Genomic DNA, 24,493 nt, shown 5'->3' with positions numbered 1-24,493 from the left:
CACAACGTTCGATAATGCAACATTATTATCCGCAAGACCGCAACGGAACGGATTGAAGCGCGCGTCCGAGTGAAAGTTCGGCGTGTGCGCGAGCCGAAAACACTTTATCCGCGCCACTGATCGCAGCGGCAAAGAGCACTTTGATCACTTGAATTAAAAAACACATATCAGTGACATGATGGGTTTTAACTTCATTCAGGAGAGTTTGGGTAACTGCACAACTGACAGATGACTTTGAGCGCACCGCCAACGGTGTGTGTGTGTGTGTGTGTGTGTGTGTGTGTGTGTGTGTGTGTGTGTGTATATGTGTAACCATAGCGACAAAACGACCAACTTTCGGATCCTGCACTTAAGCCTATAATTTCGTTTTTAAAAATTTAATTATGTATTTAAAAGTTGCAGAATGGATTCATTTGGAGACTCCGAAATCGGCAGAGATAGGCAGGCATTTGCTTAGATGAATTTGTGGCTTTGATATCTGTGTGTGTGTGTGTGTAAATATCATATGCATATCTCCGTTGTGTTGATTAAATATTAGGCCTAATCCAAGTTTATAATTGTGTATCTTTAATTTGATGTTACGATTTCATCTACACATTAAGTATAATTTCAATTGGTTACATATTTCTCATTCTTTAGACAGTTGTTGGAGGAGCAAGATGGTGTTGGAGGTGTTTGATGTTTTGTCAGATGAACCATCAGTACCAGTCATGTCAGTCCTCAACAGTACACAAAAGTTAAGGGAGTTTCAATCCTCTAATAGTGCAGTAACAGCCATCATGCAATTGCTACACATAGTTGAACTCACCCAGTCTGCAAAAACATTAAAGTGAGCTCACAGTCACACACGACATGGTCTGTCTCTGTATTGTTCTGCCTGTGTAGTTGAAGTAATACCGTCTAATATGTATTGAATGTAAACTGCGGCTGAACCCTAGTATGCTGCTGTTCTTGAATTCATACAAGTTATTGCTTAGCTTCAACACTAGTCTGTTTTTTTTCCCCTCCGGTCTCGACTTGGTCTCGATCTTGGTCTCGACTTGGTCTGTCTTGGTCTTGGTCTCGATACCCTCTGGTCTTGGTAGTGTCTTGGTCTCGGTTTAGGCGGTCTTGACTACAAGTCTAGTGTTAGATGCCAAGTATAAGTTTAGCATAGATATATTTTCACTCGCTCTCCGTCAAGCGATCTGTACTAGTATTTCAAAGTCAGCTCAGCGTACCTGTTTGACGTACCGTAAAAACTCTAGTGTGAAGGCGCGCGACTCACCGTCGCATTTCACTCACATACGCAAAGAGAGAGAGCGAGAGAGAGAGTCTTACATACCATAAAAAAAAAAATCAACGACCTACATGTAAACGAGATTCTTGTTTGTATTTTCCTTTCAAAATAACGGAGTTCATCTGGAATTATTCAGCTTTTAAGAACAAGCAGAAGATATCCCGGTTTCTCCAGTAGCGGGCGGAACTAATGCGCAAATGGCAATCTCATTGGCTGGCGCTCATCCCTGTTTTAATCTCAGAAAATCAGTTCGAGCGAACGCTGACAATGTGATTACCATTCATTAACTCATTTGTTGTATATCGTCATTATTAGTAGTAGAATTCGTAGTAGGACTATCGTTTAATAATAATAATTACTATTATCAAAAATATCTCAAGCACCACCACCAGTCCTAAATTCAGTTAAAATGACAAATATACTTGATTATCATAATATAATGCTTGATTGACTGATCTTAAAAGTGTACATTTAGATATTTAAAAAGCTGTGCCATTTTACAATGATAAGCTGAATTCATGGAATTATATATATATAAAATATAATGTGCCAAAATAAAAAGTATACCAGTCCGGCGAGTGACCCAAAATATTTACTAGTCAATGGCGATTTTATTGCCAAGGTGTGCGTAGAGGGTTGTTAACGATAATGGCAATTTTAGCAGATGGCAGGTCTCCGATAAATTTATATTTCAATTATCTCAACACTTGATCCATTTAATGCAGTGGTTCTATTTTATTCATAATAAATTACAATTCCAGCCTTTTAATTTTCTAGGATATTGGTAATTCCAGTTATTACATACTTTATATTTGTTCCCTGGTACAGTTTTGCCATGTCTGTTTATTATATAGCATTTTTAAGGGGCTTGTTTTCTTTATTTGTGATATCTGGCAACCCATGGAGCATTAATGAAGACAGGAATGAGTTCAGAAGAGAGTAGAAGGAGAGCAGCGGTATGCAAACTGAACAGCAGCTAATGTTAGTGGAGTTATTTAATATGGTATTAGTTTAAATTATACACATCTTGTAACCACATTATTATTTTACTGAAACGCCGTCGATGCTTAGCCTTTCACATTCGCCTCTCACAGCATGCGTATGCTATGATGCATCTTTTGCATCATTAAAATGTGTGATTATCAGCTGGTTCCGATCAGTGGCCGGTCTTTTGAAGTTAGAAAAATATAACATGCGCAGTTGCATTCTTAATATTTAGTGATTTAGCCTCAGATACAGGATGTGTTCATTCGCTTTTACAAGCAGGCACTTAAACAACACCGCTCATGTTTGTGTGACACATTACATACACATTACACACATGCAACATGTTTCCAACAAAACTGAAAAAGAAAAAAATGATCCTTTCATCAAGTCTCTGTTCATGTGAGCATGATCCTTTCATCAAGTTCATGTGAGCATTCTTTACTACCTTTCCGGGCCTTTGAAGTGGTAATTACGTTGCAGTATATGGGAGTCAGAAAGCTCTCGGATTTCATAAAAAAGATCTTCATTTGGTCTTACGGGTTTGAAACGACATGATGGTGAGTAATTAATGACATTTTTTTCATTTTTTGGTCAACTAACCCATTGAATACAATTGACAGTTGTTGAGGGAACAAACTAAACTGAGAAATATGATTTCAGCTTTATCTTGATTTTTTGCTGTTTTAGCTGTTTTAAACCTTGTTTTGTCTTATTTTGAATTATTGTAAGCCATCTTGTGGCCTACTTTTAATGTGCCAGGGCCCATCTAGAGACCAGTGATTTAATGTAATGGTGATGAGGACAATTGTGTGTATTTTAGGAAAGTGTGTTTCCTGAATCTGCAAACATACCTGTCCAGCTTTGCTGAAACGATGACCAGCTAGTATCATGTGGAAGGCAAACTTCCTCACCATGGGGCTGCGCATATTCATGAAGCAGTGAGCCGCCTGCTCCAATAGGAGTGCACTCCGCAGGTCAGAGTCCTATTAGAGAGGAAAACAAGAAGTGTGAAGTGAATTAGGTTAACGTGAGCAGCATGACACAGAAACAACAGATCAGCCAATAGTGTGAGTTTTGGGGCGGGAGCACCTGTTTGCCTCAGCGTTTGTGCAGATACTGTCAAATTAAATTGCAAGACTTTCAAGTACTTTTCAAGCAGTACTTTTTGGTTTTCAAGGACTGCAATCAGAGAACTCACTTATCAAACATTATCACAACGCTCAAAATCATGATCGACATTTGACCAATCTGCTGAAGTGCCGACGACAGGTTAAAAGGCCCAGTTGAAAATGAGTGAGCAAATCAGCGCCAGATCTCATTCAATTCCCATGCCTTTGTTGAAGCCGAAAAGTCCAGTTTTGCCATGATTACATGGTAATGTTTGTTAGGTGGTTTCCGAGTCAACACACTTTCAGGTTTGTTCATTGTTGTTGCTGATGTATTACTGCACTGTTAGTTCTGTCTGAGAGAATGCACTGTTTCAGCGCTAGTACTCAAGTCTCGTATTAAGTGTAAGTGTGTGCGAGTGACTGATCTTTGTACTACAAGTGGATAATCTGAGACAAACGCGGTGTGTTGTATAATTTAACCACTCGGTGAGACTTTGAACGCTTGATTAACCTTTAGTTGTTGTCTCTTCATTTTGTACAAGTCTACTGAATGTTGACCTTACATATCAATCGTAAATAGCTCTACTGATTGATTCTTACAAGTATCTTTGGAACAACGGTAGATGGCACTTTTCTGTGTTAGTTGAAGAGTAATTGCCTTCAATTGTAATTTCTGTCAGCGTAGTTTGTTTACGGCGTCATATACGCTGAAGATTTCGGTTTTGTTTCTGCATTTTTCTTTTGGTAGGAAGTTTAGAGACTTGGGATAATGGTTATGGGGATTTGGTTTTGATTATTTTGTTGATTATTTTGATTTGGCGACACTTATTTTCTTGGTTTCCGGTTTCTTCTTCTATTTCTAATCTCTTTTTGACAAGCCAACGGTCTGAAGAAGAACGATTCAGTGGAATTGGCATTCGGTGCCGCTTTATAAAGGCAGAGCTCCAACCACCATTCACGCACTTAAACTCTGTTGCGAAGGCTGTTTTCTTTTCTTTTCAGATTCATTTCAACAAGTCAAATTCAAGTACTTCAAGCTATTTAAGCACCTTGTACGAACCCTGTTGCCTGATTCCTGGGTGATAATGGCAAAGAAATGACTAAATATTTGGTACAGTCTTTAGATGTAGATGTGTCAACGGGGACTTGAGCTCACCTCACTGGTCATCTTGATCAGAAGTGTGGCAGCATCGGAGTATTTGGTTTGACTCTTCAAAATCTCAGCACTTAAAAGACAACACCGCTCAGCCAAAAGCATGTTTCTGTAACACAAACACAAAAAACTGTGTCTTTCACATATATTATAAACATGCAACATGTTTCCATAAAAAATAAATAAATAAATAAATAAATAAATCCTTTCATCAAGTGCTCAAGTATTAAACCAGCATATACTGTCTGGCCTAAAAACAGAAGCAAAAAATAAATAAATAATAATGTATTTAAAATGAAGGGATAGTTCACTCAAAATGAAAATTATCCCATGATTTACTCACCCTCAAGCCATCCTTAGTGTATATGAAGATATATAAAATTAAATAAATAAATAAATAATGATAACCAGCTTCTGACAAAAATCTGTATGCAAGTCAACTTGCGGCAGAAGCGTAACCTCTGACGCGATGTATGACGTAGCAGGATGTAGGAGTAGGTGAGAATAGACGTCACTCGAAGTTCAAACAAATAGGCCTGGGCAACAAACTCAAGCTCCTCTTCTCTTATATAAAAATCCTCCGACATTTCCTTTTTAAATATTCTTGTTTTAGACTTCTAATTCAGGACCGGTGTTTTGTTTTGCTCTATCCTCTGCATTTCCGCTTTGGTCATTATGTCATGTGTTGCGTCAGAGGTTCTGCTTCCGCAATAAATCTTTTTTTTTTTTATGCTTCCACTTTAGATAAACAAACAAGTTACATAATCAAATCCCTGAATTTGTATATTAAATACTGACTGCAAAGGAATCTCATGTAATGTTAATATTTCACTTTTTTTAGGTTGAAATGAAGCCCTGAAGCTTTAGAAAAATGGTTGACAATGTAAGGCTAGTGGAATTTGACGGTCATTTTTTAGAAACAACGTTGTGTCGTCAACAAACTGACTTTTGCCTTTCCAACACTGTTAAACCATCAATACCATTATTTTTAAATCAATATAGATAACAACTCTGCAACCATTATAAATAATAACGGTGAGCTACCACATCCCTGACGAATCTAATATTATGGATTGACCTTCCTCCCAAAAACACTGGTTGTGTGTCTCACTAATTATAGTAGAAATCCCTTTTTTCAGCCAAGCAGCGAAAGCTCCAGACATTTAAAAAAATTAATAAATTATAATCGGTGTCAAGAAAAGAAATAGGCCTCAGATTCTTTTATCTTTACCATCTTCACCTTTGGGAATCAATTCACTCAAGCCTTGCTTCATACATTTTATCAACTCCTTTTCAATACATTTTAGGGCACAGAATAATAGATTTCTCAAATCTACTTTTAACTAATTATTAATGAGCCCATCTGTCCCTGGGGATTTGTTTAAAGGAATCTTCTTCACAAATGAATCCAATTCTTCAATCCTAATATCTGAATTACATAATTTAAAAGAGTTCTCAATACGTGGAATATTGTTTTATAGAATTTTAGCAACAAAAAAAAAAAGAGAGAGAGATCCGACTCATCTGAAGAGAAATCAGAAGAATATAGTTTAAAATAGAACTGGAACACTTCTTTGATTATTCTAAAATCTTGGATCATAAAACTACTGATAGAGTTCCTTTGCTGTCTATTTCTTTTCACCTTCCTCGATTCACTTGGCACGCAATCTTATATAAGCACCCTGTGCCCTCAAGATACAAATGATCTAATTTACTTTAAAGCTCCATCACCCTATCATTTTCATAATTATTTAAAACTGGTTTGTTACAGCACTGATATATTTCCCAAATTAGATTTGCTCTCCCCACTACGTTCAAACCATGAAAAACATTTACGATTTAAATTTCGCCAAATATCTTAAGTCTGGGAGGCCATTTATCTTTCCACTCGTCTGGAACCATATTCCAGTCCCCTCCTACTAAAACATTATCAGATGAGTACATCACTTTAGTTTCTGATTGCCATCACAAATATCTTTTACTAATTTCTGGTTCTGAGCTGCATCATTAAAGCCATAAATATGAATTAAAATGAAAAAAGACCATCAATTTTCAGTATCACCATCAACCAATGACCGCTTCCATCAGCTTTATCCATCACTTCAACTGTCAAAAGTGATCTGTCGTGCTTCTATGAAGCCATATGGACCGCGAAAAAAAAAGCAAGCTTTCCTGCCCTCCTTGCTTGTTCGATTTGAGGCCACAGCTTTCATCTGTCTTCCAAATCCTCTCGAGGAAGCAATCATTCTGCCTTGCAAATAGGAGAATATTTTGCTTCGACGCCAGATTTCATCCTTCACCCGCCTTTGAGTGAACAGCACGATCCTTCTTCCCAGCCTATGGATGCTGTCAACAGCCTCTTCCATCTTTGCCTCCATCTCAGGTGCAATCTTACTTAGGATCTGAATGACATGACATCTTTTTTTCTCTTCTCTGCCTTTGATCCAAAGACACCACCTCATCTTTCTAGTTCTCTCACCCTCTCCTAAAGATCATAGTTCTCCTTGTGAAGATGCTCATTTCTTGCACTTATTCACCTCTTTTGAGTTTTCGATTTCGACTATTCACCTCATCCAGTTTTCTGAACCGCATTCGTTAAGCTTGCAATCATGGCGCTGCTTTGCTTGGATTGCTCACGTAAATCCGCCAGCTTCTCATCCACCCTCCTTTCCAGTTTTAAAATTGCCTCCAAAGTTGTTTCGCTAGAGATTTCAGCCTTCACTTTTTCCAGCAGGATTTTTACTTGGCGTTGAAGAAATGGAGCCATCTCCACATTCTCTTATATTGTGCAGAGAAACCTCCATTGTGTAGTCGTGCTCCGTTTCTCAGGCCTCATCTTTCTTTTCAATATTAGGCGATAAATCTTTCCCTTTGTGGGTCTAGTTTTAGTTTGACAGGTTTAATCAGTATTCATCTTGACAAAAAACAGTTGGAATTACTCACTTCTGACAAACTTTTGGAAATAACTATCACAAGCTTCGGAAAACATGACTGCTCAACTAGTGAACTTTGCACAGCCGCCGTAAGTTGACTTGCGTACAGATGTTTACCGGAAGCTGGTTATTTTAGTTTATAAAGTTTTAAACACGGATATATTTATTACAAAAACCCATCGCTTCAGAAGGCCTTTATTAAACCCCTGGACTCATATGATACTTTTATGATGGATGGATGCACTTTTTTGGGCTTCAAAACCGTGAGCGCCATTAAAGAAACTTGGATTTTTTAAATAAACTCGAATTGTATTCGTCTGAGAGAAGAAAGTTATATACACCCGAATAAATAAGTAAATAATTTTAATTTTTGGGTAAACTATCCCTTTAAAATGCTAAACTATTTAAAAAAGCCACAAACAAATCTGGCCAAATAAGAAAACAAGAATGACTTTTTAAAATTGTATTTTTATTTTTATAATAATATCGCTGTTCCCGATTAAAGATGTTTCTAGTCGACCACTAGTCGTTCATATTAAAAGCCATTAGTCGAATGATCGCACGTTTATATTAATTTAATTTTCATAATGCTTTCAATATACTATACAGGCGTAATATATAACCTATTCCAATTCAAGCACACTATAGAGAGAAATGCAGTTTTTATACTATTTATATTTTTATGTCTGAGGCAAGTAGCCTAAACTCAAGTAGCAGTATTAACATAAGCGACATGGCATCTGACGCATAGAAGCCGAAAAGCACATAAGCTGAGAGGCACATCCGATGGCACATCCGGTCATCTTTGGCCAGTGGATAGTGGCTTGAGCCATTACAACTTGTGACATGTGCCCATGGATTGTGTCATGTGCCAATGACATTATCGCGCAACGTCACCGTATGTTGTGGCTGGCTCCTCCAATAGTGACTGACAGATGAGTTGAGCAGCTATACTGACATAATTGTGACAAAATCCTACACAAACAGCCTAATTTAGTGATATTTTCAAATAAATGTCAATTAGACACATTCAAGTCGGTAATATTTTTTTCAGTTTGTGGCATAGGAGTCTCATGTGCTGCTGAATGTTTTGTAATAGCCTATGAGTGCTATTGTGTGTTGCTTATAAACATGATCTTAGCAAACACACGGAATAAATCTATCATAGGTCACTACGAATACCATATTTACAGTCGCATCCGTTACTGTAAACCTATTTTTTCACGATGTTGCATGCACGCCAGTAGGTGTCAGAATAAGTGTAACATTAGTCAGCGCAAGATTCTCATCTATGGCTTTAATATTTCAAATGTAATTTTATGGAACATCCCAATGTCTCCTGCCTGCAAAGCTACAGTACTGTGAAAGTTTTAGGCACTTGTGTAAAAATGCTGTAAAGTGAGGATGGAGACGTTGCCACAGTTCTTGATTTAGTCTGTCTCAGTTAGAAATGTAAACTAATATTTCCCACTGACACACTACAGCAAAAGACATAACTGGCTTAAAACCATTTTTTGGTGAAAATACTAACATGCCTAAGACCAAGTATTATCTTACTTGCACACGTCTCTGTAGGTCTGAATGGCCGTGTCCATGTAGTGTGCAGGGTACGGCCTCTGTGCCCCGCTCTGCAGAAATGCAGCGACAGCAGCCATCTCCTGTAAAGACAGAGACACCAGGCAATCACTCTGAAGCATGTTCAGACAGTATTACTCTTTATAACCACAGAAACAATGCCAGTGTCCCTATCTGTGGAGCTTTTTTCAAGCAGCAGCTTGGTGTGCGTCTCACCAGCGATCCCGCGGCATACAGCATGGCCTGGTCGGAGAGGAAGTCCTTCTTGGCAGTGTGGTAGCAGTTGTAGGCCAGCTCATAGTGCTGAACTAGGAAGCAGAGGTCGGCCATCTTCCTGATCTGAAGCTCTGGAGCCTCTGAGGGATAGCTGATATCACAAGGGTCAATGATCAGATGAGATGTATAAAAGAACAACACAAACATTTAAATTTGTACTTCAGGTCGCTTACAGCAGCCCTGCAGTGTTCTTTAGCTCAGCAATACTCTTCTCTGGGACCTTCCCTCCACCAAACAACTTCTTAGTGGCAGAGAAAAGAGATCGGCTCAGACCTTTTCTCGAGACAAGCTAGAATGGGAAATAAAGAAAAATGAAGGCAAGATGAAAGAAAAGCTCAAAAGCTATGTAGAACTTTCAGAAATATATATATAAAAAAAAATTGGAACAGTATATTTGCATTACTGTCAAAAGTTATAAATATTAAGAGATCCTCGGCTTGTACTCTTGGGTAATTTAAGCCTATTCGATTTATTTTGAAAGTATGAAAACTGATTTATTATGTAAGAATGCAGCCAAGATGTTCATATTTAAAAAACAGCAAATAAATCAACAGCAAAACAATGGAATAATACTATACAGCCAACAAGAATGAATTATAAAGGTAGGCTATATATAATGTAAGGAGGTAAACAAAAAAATATATAAGATGCTGGAGCCAATAGTAAAACATGATTTTCTGTGAGATTTTAATGTACAGTATAAGGGATTATAAAATAAATATTATGTACTGTACAATTTAAACAAGACAGATGTGGTTTAGCTTCTCTGTTGTTTCTTTATTTTTTTATTTCTTTGCTCTGTATGTTTCATCAAAACCGATTTTTTTGTATGGCAAAGAAAAATAAACATGAAAAGCATTTATTATATTTAATATAATAAAATTTTACATAATACAATTTTTAAATATTTTATTATTTTGTCAAGAAAATATAATATACTACCAGAAGTTCATTTTGGGTGTCAGTAAAGACATTTATAATGTTAAAAAAGATTTTTAATTCAAAATAAATGCAGGTTTTTCCCCAACTTTCTATTCATGAAAGATCATAGGAACATAACTGTTTTGAACATTGATAATAATAATAATAATAATAAATGTTTCTTGAGCATCAAATCATCATATTAGAATGATTTCTGAAGGATCATGTGACACTGAAGACTGCAGTAATGATGCTGAATTATGCTGTGATAATTAATGATGCTGTGAAGCTTTGCATCACAGAAATAAATTAAAAAATATATTAAAATAGAAATGTTATTTTAAATTGTAATACTATTTCTCAATATTTTACTGTATTTTTTATCAAATAAATGCAGCTTTAGTGAGTGTAGGAAACTTTTTTTTTTTTTTTTTTTTTTACATGTAAAATCTTACAGACCTCAAACTTGGTATTTCCACCAAATATAGTCTAAATTTACACAAAAAGAAAATAAAAGTCAATCAATACAGAGACTTGAGATTAATTAGATCTAACATATAATTTGTGTGCGTTTATGTACCTGGTCATTTAGTTGCCGTATGTTTTTCTCAATGTGCGGCAGTAATCCTCTGAAAGTGAACTCCTGGATAAACTGCCGGATGTGGTCGTGGTCATTGAGGGTCAGGCAGGTTCCACGAGGGGTCGGGGTGGAGTGAGAGGACAAGCTGGCCTTCGTCACATCCACGCTGTTTACAGGGTTGTTGCTAGGGTAACTGGCATCAGTTGGCTGGTCAAGCTGTAGAGGATGAGTCTCTGAGATGCCGTCTGTGTCTGCAAACATGAGTGGAACATCTAATTAACATTAGACCAACATTTCTCATCAATATGAGGTTTATAACCAAAATCCCTGGTAATGGGATTCAGTTGGAATGGACTAACCTCTAACTGAAGGATCAAGACCATCTTCCTCTGCACCGATGTTGTTTTCAACCGCATTATTCACTGCACATTCTTCATAAAGCTCCTATTAAACATCACCAGGGTTGGGGAACATTTCATTTGGCAGAACAAATTCAATAAAAAAATAATCCTAAACAGTCAGAGGATGAGGATATTGGGCCATCAGAGCCATAGCAGTGCTGAGAATTTTTCAATAAACAAATTAAATTATTTAATCAGTTAAGTCCAATTAGATGTGAATATTAAAAGGTAAGATCAGATGTTTTATCAAGCTATTATTATTTTTACATTTAGATACATAATTATGCAAGGCAGAAGGCAATGTGATCGAAAATATACTGAATGTGGGTTCAGTGTTTTCCTCTTGAAGTTTGGACCATTTTTATATTTTGCTTAAAATAAATATCTACTAAAAACAAACATCATGAAAAATACTAAAAACTCCCTCATCATAAGCAGAAAACAAAGTTAAAGGAGAAGTTCACTTTTAAAAAAACTTTTGCTGATAATTTACTCACCCCCATGTCATCCAAGATGTCCATGTCTTTCTTTCTTCAGTCGAAAAGAAATTAAGGTTTTTGATGAAAACATTCCAGGATTTTTTCACATATTATGGATTCCATTGGGACCCAAACGGTTCAAGGTCCAAATGACAGTTTCATTGCCGCTTCAAAGGGCTTTAAACGATACCAGACGATGAATAAGGGTCTTATCTAGCGAAACGATCGGTCATTTCAAAAATAAAATAAAAAGTTGACGTTTTATAAGCACAAATGTTCGGCTTGCTCTGTTCTGTGATGCGCGTTCGTGACGTCACGTAATACGCAATTACGTTGAAAAGGTCACGCTTGAAAAATTGAAGAAAATGTTCTTTTTGGCTTTTTAATATTAAAACACTCAGGATGCGCACACGAAATGGGCATTTTAAACGATAAACTGACACAAATACATTTGAAAATGTTTATATGGTCCTCCTTCCGCACATTTGTAAACACATCAAACTTGACCTTTTCAACGTAATTGCGTATTACGTGACGTCACGAACGCGCATCACAGAACAGAGCAAGGCGAACATTTGTGCTTATAAAACGTCAACTTTTTATTTTATTTTTGAAATGACCGATCGTTTCGCTAGATAAGACCCTTATTCATCGTCTGGTATCGTTTAAAGCCCTTTGAAGCGGCAATGAAACTGTCATTTGGACCTTGAACCGTTTGGGTCCCAATGGAATCCATAATATGTGGAAAAATCCTGGAATGTTTTCATCAAAAACCTTAATTTCTTTTCGACTGAAGAAAGAAAGACATGGACATCTTGGATGACATGGGGGTGAGTAAATTATCAGCAAAAGTTTTTTCAAAAGTGAACTTCTCCTTTAACTAGTCATTTCAAAGTTTAAGTTTCTTGCCATCTACAAATATTTTCCCCCAATCATAACATTGTTTATTATGAAATGCTCTTAACATACCGATTAATAATGTTAAATTAAGAATTAAAAACATGGCTTGAACGGTCAGTGTCGTATGACAGATAAACTATATTTGCTGCATTCTCGTTTTTGCCAGTGTTTTAGCGTATTAATCTATTTTGCTTCTCACTGTGTTTCTGCTACTGTTGTTAAAATAACCGAAGTTTGGCTCTAGATACAAATATAAAAGGATGTAGCGCCGAAAGATTATTATCATAAACAACCCTGAATGCTTGTGGTGTGAACCGCTCAGTTGTTCTGATGCACTGCTAACTGTAAAGTACGGTAAAATGGTGCTACCGTTGTCATATGTCTAGTGGTCCGGTTGGAACCAAGCTGGAATACGGAACCAGACCACGGTTGAGGACACCTGGTTTACGCCTTTAAAACTTTTCTAGCTCTTGGTCAGAAAACAATGCAACGTGGCCCAGACTTTATGACGATAATCAGAAGTTTATGAGTTGCATGTTTATTGCCAGGTTGTGGCACTCACAGGGTTGTGTACGCTGGTCTTGTGCAAGTACTGACTCCAGGGGTCCGGCATCTGTTCGTCCGCACCAGTGCTACCGCTCCGGGAGTTTATCTTGAGCAGATAGCAGCCCTGAGTACCATACCGCTGTTTCATATCCTCGTACACTGAGTCCGCCCTGAGAGACAGAGATGGGCATTAATAGTTGTTCTATACAATCATAAATATATATGACAGCCTAATCCTTCTCCCCACAGTCAAGCTGCAGGCAGCGCACGATTACCATGATTGGCAACTTATCTACACGCAGTAAGTGGAAAGGAAAGCAAGCATGCCTGTCGCTCAGCTGATGTCAGAAATCAATATTCATAGAAAAGCACATTGCAAATGCAGTTCGTGTTGGCTTAAAGGTTCATTTTATTCTACTCATGCTACTTCTAATTAAATGTACACAATTACTAAAGAAAAGCAGAAATGTTTTCTCCTGACACCACTTTCATTTTAATCCCTGAGGCAGGGTTGGATACATGTTTCCAGTGTTAATCAACTCTTTTCGTTTAATTGCAGAATCAGAACAAGCCGTGGGAATATCAGAGGCTTTGAATGGCATATGGAATAAAGAGCAGTTATGAGTCAATCGGCACTGGACAAATTTTTTTTTTTTTTTTTTTATATAACATTAAGTCTGAGCACAGTTCAGCTAGAAGCAGTTTAATTAATAACGTATTTCAGTAACAGTAATAAATGATGAATTGCGAGTGAACAGTCTTCATGCATGTACATCTATTTTCCTGTTTCCTTTGACCTCTAGCTTACATAATTAAAGTAGAATCTAATTGAGCTACTTACAAATTTAAAAACTGCCTAAAGCAAGAAAACGTATCGGTTACCTAACGTAACCTCTGTTCTCTCTAGAAGAGGGAACGAGTATTGCGTAAGTAGCTTACGCTGCGGGAAAAGTCATCTTTCTCGGGATATGAAGCCAAAAAATGATCCTTAATTTTTATAATCTTGTCAACGCAGTGCAGCAGCACGCAGACCTAGAGCAGGCTAACTAGCATGCTCATTGGCTGCCCTGCCGCAACTGCAGCAGCCTACCAGTGCCCCCGCGCGTCACGGCCCGTAAGAGGGGCGTGGCTTAGCTTATAAAAGGAGACTCGGGGGCTGCTTTCTCTGGTTTTTGTCGCTTGAAGCGAATGAGCTCGTGGCGCGAGCACGGCAGGTTACGCAATACTCATTCCCTCTTCTAGAGAGAACAGAGGTTACGTTAGGTAACCGATACGTTCTCTTACGAGAGGTTCTCTCGTATTGCGTAAGTAGCTTACGCTGCGGGAACTCCCTTGTCAACGCCGTGCGCGCCCGGCATCCACTAAATGAGTCCCAGGGAAGTCCGGGGAACACAAAGAGTGTGAGCCAGGCGGCCAATATGATGGCTAGCGCGAGTACACAAGCACACAATAGGGCATACAGAGCGGCGCGGCCGGTCTGACTGACAAACCCTTGTATGGTACAGCTCAACCAGGAGAGCTAAATCAGCAGCAGTAGCCCGCGCACAGAAGTGGGCCGGCCTACGCGAGATTTAGAGTGATAAAAGTTTCGCCTGCAGGGCGGGAACTTCCAGATTGTAAAATCTAACAAATGTAGAGGGGGAGGCCCAGCCGAACAAATGTCATGAATGGAAATTCCGCTAGACCAAGCCCACGACGAGGCCATGCCTCTAGTAGAGTGGGCTCTGATGCCCAGTGGGTACTGCAGGTCCTTCGACGCATAAGCAGCTGCGATATTGTCCACTATCCATCTGGACAGACTGTGTTTCGAGGCGGCGAGACCCTTAGTGCGCCCACCAAACTAAACGAAAAGCTGCTCCGAGCGCCTGGCGGCGGCGGAGCGCGTAATGTAATATCTCAGTGCTCTGACAGGGCAAAGGAGGTTACTGTCAACCTCGCTGCCGGTTGCTGGCAAAGCTGAGAGAGAAATGACCTGTGCTCTGAAGGGTGTGTCCAAAACTTTGGGGACGTAACCATGCCTTGGTCTGAGAATGACTTTAGAGTCATTAGGTCCGAACTCCAGGCATGAGGCGTTAACTGATAACGCATGAAGGTCACCCACACGTTTGACTGAAGACAGAGCTATCAGAAAAACGGTTTTGAGCGTAAGGTATTTCATATCCACCGTTTCCATGGGTTCAAAGGGATGCGCTTTCATGGCCTCTAAGACCAGGGAAAGATCCCAAATAGGAACCGAAGGGGGTCGCGGGGGGTTCATCCTCCTAGCTCCTCTCAGGAAGCGGATGATGTATTCGTTTCTCCCTAATGTCCCAGCGCCGAGTCGGCGAAAGCTGAGATGGCCGCAACATATACTTTGAGCGTGGATGGAGACCTGCCCAAGTCCAGCAGCTCTTGGAGGAAACAAAGCACACGCGACACCCCACATGCTTGTGGATCCAGCCCTTTGGCGGTGCACCATTTATTAAACACAGACCATTTAGACGCGTAGAGCCGCCTCGTAGAGGGAGCTCTAGACTGTGTGATCGTGTTCACAACCCCTGTTGGCAAGTCAACGGGTATCCGTTGAGGGTCCATGCATGCAGAGACCAGCACTCTGGATGAGGATGCAAGATCGAGCCGCGGGCTTGAGAGAGAAGGTCTCTTCTCACCGGTATCGGCCAGGGAGCTGTGTCTGCCAGCCGTATTCATTCCGGGAACCATGTCTGATTCTCCCAATACGGGGCTATGAGGAGCACCGTGTGGCGCGCTTCCCTGATTCTCCTGATGACTTGTGGCAACAGAGAGACCGGGGGAAAAGCGTATAGCGGGCCGCTGGGCCAGCGCGTCCTCGTTCTTTGAAAAGAACCTTGGGCAGTGCGCGTTGTCTATTGAAGCAAAGAGGTCGACTTTCGCTCTGCCGAAACGGCGCCACAGTGACTGGACTGATTGGGGATGCAAAGACCACTCTCCCAGGGGATCGTTGTCCCTGGACAGTCTGTCTGGACCCTCGTTCAGGTGACCCGGCACGTGCGCGGCTCTCAGCGAGCGCAGTGAGTGCTGAGCCCACACGAGGAGGCGTTCCGCCAGGGTGCAGAGCCTTTTGGATCTGACACCGCCTTGACGGTTCACATAGGCCACCACTGACGTGTTGTCCGTACGGACTAGTACATGGTGACCCTGTAGGTATGGGAGGAAGTGCTTGAGCGCGTTCTCGACCGCCAGCATCTCTAGACAGTTTATATGAAGGCGACTCTCCTGGTCTGACCAATGGCCAAAGACCGGTCTGCCCTCGAAGAGCGCTCCCCAACCTCGGTTGGACGCGTCTGTCGAGACAACTTTCCGGCGCGAGACAACACCCATCGTCACTCCTGTGCGATACCATTCGGCTGCCAGCCAGGGCTGGAGGGCTGAAACACAGCCCTGATTCACCCTGACTCGTAAGCTGCCGGCAGTCCAAGCTCGGTGAGGCACTCGCGCTTTCAGCCAGCGTTGAAGCGGGCGCATGCGCAGTAAGCCCAGCTGGAGCACCGCTGCAGCTGAAGCCATATGCCCCAGGATTCGCTGGAATGTCCTCAGCGGCGTGTGACTGCCCGTCTGGAAAGACGCGGCGAGATGTCGAATGCGGTGCGCACGCTGCTCTGACAATCTGGCTGTCATAGCCAGCGAGTCCAGTTCTATCCCGAGAAAGGAAATTGACTGACGGGGCAGTAATGAGCTCTTGGTCCAGTTGACTGAGAGACCCAAGCTTTCCAGATGGCTGAGAAGCGCTGTTCTGTGAGACAAAAGCTCTGTCTCTGACCGCGCCAGAATTAGCCAATCGTCCAGATAGTTCAGTATCCGCATCCCCTGTCTTCTCAGGGGAGAGAGAGCCGTGTCCATGCACTTCGTAAATGTACGGGGTGCCAAAGATAGACCGAACGGCAGGACGGTGTACTGATAAGCCCGACCGTCGAAGGCGAATCTCAAGAATGGCCTGTGACGGGGTGTTATCTGGATCTGAAAATATACGTCCTTCAGATCGAGAGAGATAAACCAGTCTCCCGGGCGAATTTGCGCGAGAATTTGTCTGATTGTAATCATTTTGAACGGCCGTCTCATGAGAGCTTTGTTCAAATATCTCAGATCTAAAATAGGTCTTAGCGCTCCGTCCTTCTTGGGTAAGAGGAAATAACGGCTGTAAAAGCCTGACTCGCTCAGAGAAGGATGCACCTGTTCTATAGCCCCCTTGTGCAGCAGCTTTGCTATTTCTGCCTGAAGCAGATGCGCCACTTCTCTGCTCACTCTCGTCTCGGTCCGTGCTAAAAAGCGCGGTGGACGGCGAGCGAATTGAAGCGAATAGCCGTGCATTATAGTATTCAGCACCCATTCTGACACACCCTGGATAGCTTGCCATGCTTTCGCACGCATTGCTAGGGGTCGAATGGTCTCTGGGTTCGGATCGCCGCGCTGCGCGGGATGGGGAACCTGTATCAGAGAAGATGGGGCGGTGCGCGCGCCGCCGGTGCTCGAATACGGGGGCTCGCAGACAGTGGTGACCGGCTGTACAGCACGCAACGGCTCGGTTGCTATGGACGGAGCACATTTTGTTGCTAGAAACCCGTGGCGCGAGAGCGGCATGGGGTTAATGTGTTTGTTGGTAAGCGCGCGCGCTTGTGAGCGGGCACAGAGCTTACATTCGCAACACGGCCAGTGCTTGGGAGCTCTAAAGGATCTGCGTCCCGGGATAACTGTGTGACAGAGCGGGCAGTGGGTAGGCGTGGGCACAGAATTGTGGGCACATTCTCTACACTTAGCACTCGAGCGGCGCGTGCCCGCTTTATGAGAGTGCGCTCTGTGAGCGTTACCGGGGAGATCGTGTTTGTGTGTAGTGGTGAACACAGGGGTGTGGGCACACATTCTACACTCATGACACCTTCGGCGTGAGCCGGGAAACCCGAAACAATACTCTTTTTGAGATTTCTCTGGGTCGCCGTGAAAACGACGTTTGTGTGCAGGCGAGCGAGTTGTGTTACTGGCTCGTTGGCTGCGATGTAAGCTGCTGCAGTAGCCTTTCCTAAGGGGACTGACAGAGCTGGGCGCTTTGATGGCGGTCCGGCCGCGGCGGGACTCAGCCATCTTTTCCTCCTTGCGGCTGCTAGGAGGACTTCGCGGGCTCAGGTTTCAGCGCTACCTTGGACCGGGGTCCCCGGGGGGGAGGCGGTCTGTGGCGGCTGGCTGAGCGCGATCTAGGGCGGCCGCCCTGGCGTCGCTGCGGGTAAGCGGTAAGCGAATCCTCGGCTTGCAGGTCGCTAGATTCGACGGCGGCTTCCTCAGAGTCCAGCGATGCGGAGAGCTTCGCTGAAGAGACAAAAATCAGAGAAAGCAGCCCCCGAGCCTCCTTTTATAAGCTAAGCCACGCCCCTCTTACGGGCCGTGACGCGCGGGGGCGCTGAGCGCTCCCATTGGGCGTGACGTCACGCCAGGCTCACTGGTAGGCTGCTGCAGTTGCGGCAGGGCAGCCAATGAGCACGCTAGTTAGCCTGCTCTAGGTCTGCGTGCTGCTGCACTGCGTTGACAAGATTATAAAAATTAAGGATAATTTTTTGGCTTCATATCTCGAGAAAGATGACTTTTCCCGCAGCGTAAGCTACTTACGCAATATGAGAGAACCTCTCGTAAGAGAACCCTAATTATTTGAAAGAATGTGCGTGTATTTCTGTGCATATTTTTTTTAATTGCCCTTGTCATATGTAACGACTGGACCGATCAAACACAACCCCTGCGGAAGACTGCGTGATGTCTGGTTTCGCCACTGAGAATTATCACCCTCTTTCTCCACTCAAAGACACTTAGGACATTGATTGTTCTCAATAAGAGAACAGTACAGGGCACAAGAAACAGACATGCAGTCCCTTAGAAATGGAATTATCTCCACTAATCCATTGACAAATCTGTCTAATGAATGAACATGCATTTCCCCAGTACATTTAGTTTAGTATTACTGTTTGTATATTATCTTTTCATATTGTATAGTGTATGCATGCCTGATGATATAACTACTAGTTAATGTAGCCCCATCTAGGTGGTGTCACCTATCAAAATATTACTTGTTTAATGACTCACACTTTGGTGGACATCACCTTCTCATAGAATGAGAAGTGTGTGTTTGTTATATTTATCAGAGTATAAAAAGACACAAACTGCCAGCTTACTCCAATCATGCAAATGAGTCAGCTTTTCAAACAAAGGAACTTTCCTGCTTGAGAATTGCACCTTTCTCATTGGTCAAGCTAAAAGTCAAAGGTGTGACCTCTGTGGAACTTAAAAGACCAACACAAAGTTCCCTCCGTGCGCTCGCAGTATTTCTGGGATAATATGAATATTTGTAACACAAAAATAATGATGCCGTGTGGCCGAAAAGAAGCTGTATCATAACCTAACTGCTCTCTCTGGGTCAGTGTCAGCGCCAACACTAATTTAAATGTTCCGCTGTGTTCGTTCTTGTGAAAAGTTTAATAGACATGGCCGAATTGTTGTCATGTAAGAATGAGATTGTGTGAGTGTTTGAATCAAGATCACGATCTCTTAACGATTAATCATGCAGCTCTAGTTCATAGTGATCATATGTGGGAGCTCTAGTTGAAAGTTGCCCAAACGACTTGTGCATACTATGATATCAAGTATTATTGACTCTAAGGGCGTTTTCACACCGGGCTCATTTGGAGCCTTTGTTTTGGAACCTGGTGAGTTTTCTCACTTAGTTCGGTTCATTTAGGCATATACGAACACGGAAATCGCGCTCGGATCCTTATTGAAACAATCGGTCTGAGATCGCCTGAACATTGTGGTCTCTGTCCGATTACAAATGATCTCTGGAGTGGTTTGGTTGAGGTGTGAAAGCAATCCGACCCAACGGACCAACGAACCAAGTGAGCACCACGACATGTGTGTGATACTGAAGCAGTAGCTAACTAATAATGAGCCACGTTCTGACGTAGAACCCCAGAAGCGCTGCACTGTGTTTACTACGTGATCAGAGTAGGACACTGACAAAGAAGAAAATAAATTGTTGAATAAAGTCATTATTTTTGTTTGTTTTTTGCGCACAAGTATTCTCGTCGTTTCATAACATTAAGGTAGAACCACTGTAGTCACATGGACTATTTGAACGATGTCTTTACTACCTTTCTGGGCCTTGAAAGTTGAATTGACATTGCTGCCTATGGGGGGTTCAGAAATAGGGGGTTCAAAAATATCTTAATTTATGTTGCAAAGATGAACGAAGGCCTTACGGATTTGGAACGACATGAGGGTGAGTAAAGGGGATCGCACACCGGACGCGCAGCTCGGCGCCACATCTTTTAAATTCGAACACATTATTCTCTATGAGATTACACACACCGGCGGCGCCTGTCGGCGTCTGTCCGCGGCGGCTCAGGACCGTGTTCAAAATCCTGCTGCGCCACAGAGCGCCATTTACATAGTTTTATATTAAATATACATTTATGTGTCTCAAATCGTAGTTAATGTATATACGGACTTCACCATGTGCTGCAATATACATTTAGTTTTATATTTATTTACAGAAATCAGAAAATTGCTGATGTTATCGGATTTTCAGGTGAGAGTTGTCCTAGACGTGGCGCGGCGTGGCCGGTGTGCGGCCCCCTTAATTAATGACAGAAATTTTTTTTTTGGGTGAACTACCCCTTTGAGGATGTTAAGTTGTTAAAGGTGGGGTAAGCGGTATTTAAAAAACGCTGTTTGGAAGTTAGTCAGACTGACACACGAACAAACAACAAAAAAATGTGTGTAGCCAATCGGCATTAAGGGTGGAGGAGAGAGAACGAGCAAGAGGGAGATTTGAAGAAAGACAGCAGAAATAGAGATGAGACAATATAAAAGAGAAAAGCTCAAAAGAAATCACTGGAAAACGAAGGGTTATGACTGGGCAAGAGCTTTAGGACCTGCGTTAATATTAGAAAAGCTTTCCAGTGCTGGAGAGACCTGAGCGGGAAGGCCTGAAAACAGACGCGGAGGTTGCTTTGATTCGGGTCCACATGTGAGTAACACTGGGTTTGAGTGTCATTGTTTGTCTGGAGCTGCTGTGCTGTTGGCAACTAACAACGACTTCTTGTTTGTAATTACTATTGTGTACTATACGTTCATTCATTGTGCTTTCCTTGTCATTCATTCATCATCTGTACTTTATTTTTCGTGAAGCATTATTTTGTTGCGCTTCTGCTATGATAAACAGACATCCACTCTTGGATTGTGTGCGTAACGGAGGCCAGCTAGTGAGAGTCACCCTGACGACAGCTAGAGAATGTGGTGTTTAGCGTCATTGTTAATGCACTCACCTTGCATACCGCCGGATCGGGGTTCGAGACCGACTCAGAGCAGGGCGGTTAAGGATGGGAGGGTGAGTTTTGGAGGCAGAGCAATGAAGCGAGAGGTGTGTTTGATTGGGTTGATTTCAAATATCAACAGTGTCCAACAGCGTTTTTGAAATACCGCTTACCACAGCGTTGTTTCTTTGTGTTTTATATAATGTCCACTAGGAGGTGCTTGAGGCATGTTTTTCTTGATTGGTTTTCCCTGAAGAGATATACATTAATGTTGAAACCGAAAGTAATGCACGTTCGTTGCGTTTTACCGTGAAATGATAACTCTGTGTCTTTATTAAAATGAACACATTAATGATTTATCTCACATCCATCCGCGACCCACCCGCAATTAATTGGAATGTTATTTTTTAATACTTGGCCCACCTGAGCCATGTATTATCAGCAGATATAACCGCATCACTAATTCACACAATTTAAGCGTGAGAGCTTGATTAAGCACGGGGAGTGCCAAGCACAAGAAATGCTGAGACAAGTGTGTGGCAAAGAATATATATAAAAATTTTAGTTTTGGTGCTTCACAAGTTTTGCAGGTGCTCCTAACTTTTTGAAGTTGTGAGCACTAGCGCTACCAAGTATAAAAAGTAAATTTCAACCCCTGTACAAGGAGAACACTTGAGACTGACGTGCACACACACACACACACACACAAACCTCTGCTCGTCTCCGTCACTGATATCGTGAAGCAGCACGTAATATTTTAGCGTGTTTGGGATGAACCATTTGGGGTGGGTGTATTCTCCACTGTGCTGGATTCTGTGCTGTTCCTGGGACAGCTTGAGGAACTGCTCCGTCGGCACCGCCTCATGGGACGACACCACCAACATACCTGTAGCCGAGTTCAGGAGATCTCTCACAATACAGATGGAGGGAAAAGCAAAACAGAGACTGAGAGAAAAAAAAAAGTTATACAACAAAAAAATTCAATTAAAACATTTTAAAAAGAGGAGGAAGAGAAGAGAGTGCTAAATACAAGAGTGACAAAATATATATATTCTTGCCCAAAACCAACTCAATCAAAAATCTGGATAGACTGGGCAAGTAAGCATATTAGAATGATGTGAAATGTAATATTTCACAATATTACAGTTTTTACTGTAGTTTTGATCAAATAATTGCAACCTTGGTGAGCATAGGTGAGCAATATACCCTTGGTGAGCAATATACCCTTTTTTGTATCAATGGACATCCATAACTATAATTTATATTTACCGTATTTTCCGCACTATAAGGCGCACCGGATTATAAGGCGCACCTTCAATGAATGGCCTATTTTAGAACTGTTTTCATATATAGGGCGCACCGGATTATAAAGCGCATAGAATAGAAGATACTGCAGTCAAACGTTTGACTGGGTTTGCGTTATGCAGTGGTCACCAACCTTTTCAAGCCTAAGATCACATCCAAAGTCCAAATGTAAACCAAGATCTACCACTTGCAAAAAAATATGAAAAAACAAGTGGCTGAGCTGTAAAACCTTGTTTATACTCGACGCGTCCGCATGAGCGCGAAGGTAATACAAAACTAATATCCGTCTACTCGGGCAGATTCGGCTCAAAGTCGTGCATCTTCGGATGCGGAGGCGCGCGCGCGCGCGGCAAAATGACGTCATTGTGACAGCGCGCGCGCCTCCGCATCCGAAGATGCACGACTTTGAGCCGAATCTGCCCGAGCAGACGGATATTAGTACATCTCATCACACCGGCACCCAGTTTGCGCGTCTAAATCAGTTGTATGGTCTGGTGTTCAGTCTAAAACAAAACAGTTGCGTCAAGTATAAATGCCTCGTCTGTTTGGGGAGGTGCGCGCTCAGTCAGCGGAGGCTCGCGCTCCGGTGCCAGGCGAAAGTATAAACAAAAGGTTTAAGTCAGCGGTTGTTTTACAGACATTAATATAAGGCGCCAGATCCATATATAAGGCGCTCCGGATTATAAGGCGCACTGTCGTTTTTTGAAAAAATCAAAGGCTTTTAAGTGCGTCTTATAGTGCGGAAAATACGGTAGATTACATTTATACTTTATAAAAATAATTTATTATAGAACGTTTTTTACAGTCAAAATTTCAGTGCGTCCCTTGTGGTAAAGAAAGAATATGAGCATAAAAAAAAGAGAAGCAAGGTCAAGTTATTAGGAGAGGGGCAAAGAAAGTTGTTTTAAAGGATACAGGCCAGGTAGTGGCTGAGAAACTCGTGCTCTGATGCCGGCATGGACTGCAGGAAGTTCTCGCGGTAAGTCTCAAACCATGGTGTTGTAGCTGTAAGATAAACACACACACAAAGAAATATTATCTTGTTTCAGAAACAAGATTAATACAGGCCACATGACCAACCCTCCAGGCGGAAGAGGAGAGAAACACATTATGAAAGGCAGGACGAATAGGGGGAAAAACAACATTTGATATTCAATAGAAGCTTAACAGATCACATTTTATGAGTCTTTTACAGCAAACTAACAGATCGAAAACAACCTAATAATTTTCCAATAATTTGTTACAATGTAAATTCAGCTCTTCAATCAAGTGGCACTTTTGAAGCAAAATTTCTGTTAAATTTTGTGGGCAAAAAAGGTCTATTGTTTATTGTCAATAGTGTAACGATGTCTGAAGCACAGCTCACACAGAAGTTAAACCAAGCAGCTTTCTGTTGGTCAACTTGAAGCCACTGGGAAATCTGTGTGGGGAAATCTTTCACCTTTTCGTACCTTAAATCTAACAGCACTTTGAAACCCTTAATGATATAATTAAGATTCAACATAATTTTGCTTAAAGAACAGCAGGTTGTTTTGAATGCACGCATCAGCATTCATGATCAATTTCCCCGTTTTAGTCTATCCAGCAATGAGGGAAGAAGAGGATGAACTGATTTTTATGCTCCAGATTCATTAGATGACATTTCGGCTCAATCAATGGTCCTCTCTGAATCATTCATGACAATAAGCAGACGGCATGATGCACTCCACTCTGGCAGCCTCACGATCAATTCTTTATCTGAAT

General features: G+C 41.6%; 1 protein-coding gene across 2 annotated transcripts in view; it reads right to left on the bottom strand.

Annotated features, from left to right (window-relative positions):
• trappc8 (trafficking protein particle complex subunit 8) overlaps nucleotides 1–24,493 on the bottom strand; it is an 81,768-nt gene that overhangs the window by 44,403 nt on the left and 12,872 nt on the right. For both annotated transcript variants that reach the window (XM_082146759.1, XM_082146758.1), the window contains 10 exons: nucleotides 23,666–23,755; nucleotides 22,157–22,331; nucleotides 13,156–13,309; nucleotides 11,173–11,257; nucleotides 10,814–11,064; nucleotides 9,486–9,601; nucleotides 9,253–9,403; nucleotides 9,019–9,119; nucleotides 4,532–4,637; nucleotides 3,118–3,249 (listed from right to left, as the gene is read on the bottom strand). In XM_082146759.1, coding sequence (XP_082002885.1) covers nucleotides 3,118–3,249; nucleotides 4,532–4,637; nucleotides 9,019–9,119; nucleotides 9,253–9,403; nucleotides 9,486–9,601; nucleotides 10,814–11,064; nucleotides 11,173–11,257; nucleotides 13,156–13,309; nucleotides 22,157–22,331; nucleotides 23,666–23,755 — 1,361 coding nt within the window. The remainder of the gene's footprint in view (nucleotides 1–3,117; nucleotides 3,250–4,531; nucleotides 4,638–9,018; nucleotides 9,120–9,252; nucleotides 9,404–9,485; nucleotides 9,602–10,813; nucleotides 11,065–11,172; nucleotides 11,258–13,155; nucleotides 13,310–22,156; nucleotides 22,332–23,665; nucleotides 23,756–24,493) is intronic.

This window comes from Leuciscus leuciscus (assembly GCF_965113295.1).
Source record: "Leuciscus leuciscus genome assembly, chromosome: 19".
NCBI classification, from domain to species: Eukaryota; Metazoa; Chordata; class Actinopteri; order Cypriniformes; family Leuciscidae; genus Leuciscus; species Leuciscus leuciscus.
Note: the sequence above shows the minus strand (reverse complement) of the source record. Positions and strands in the feature narration are given on the sequence as shown.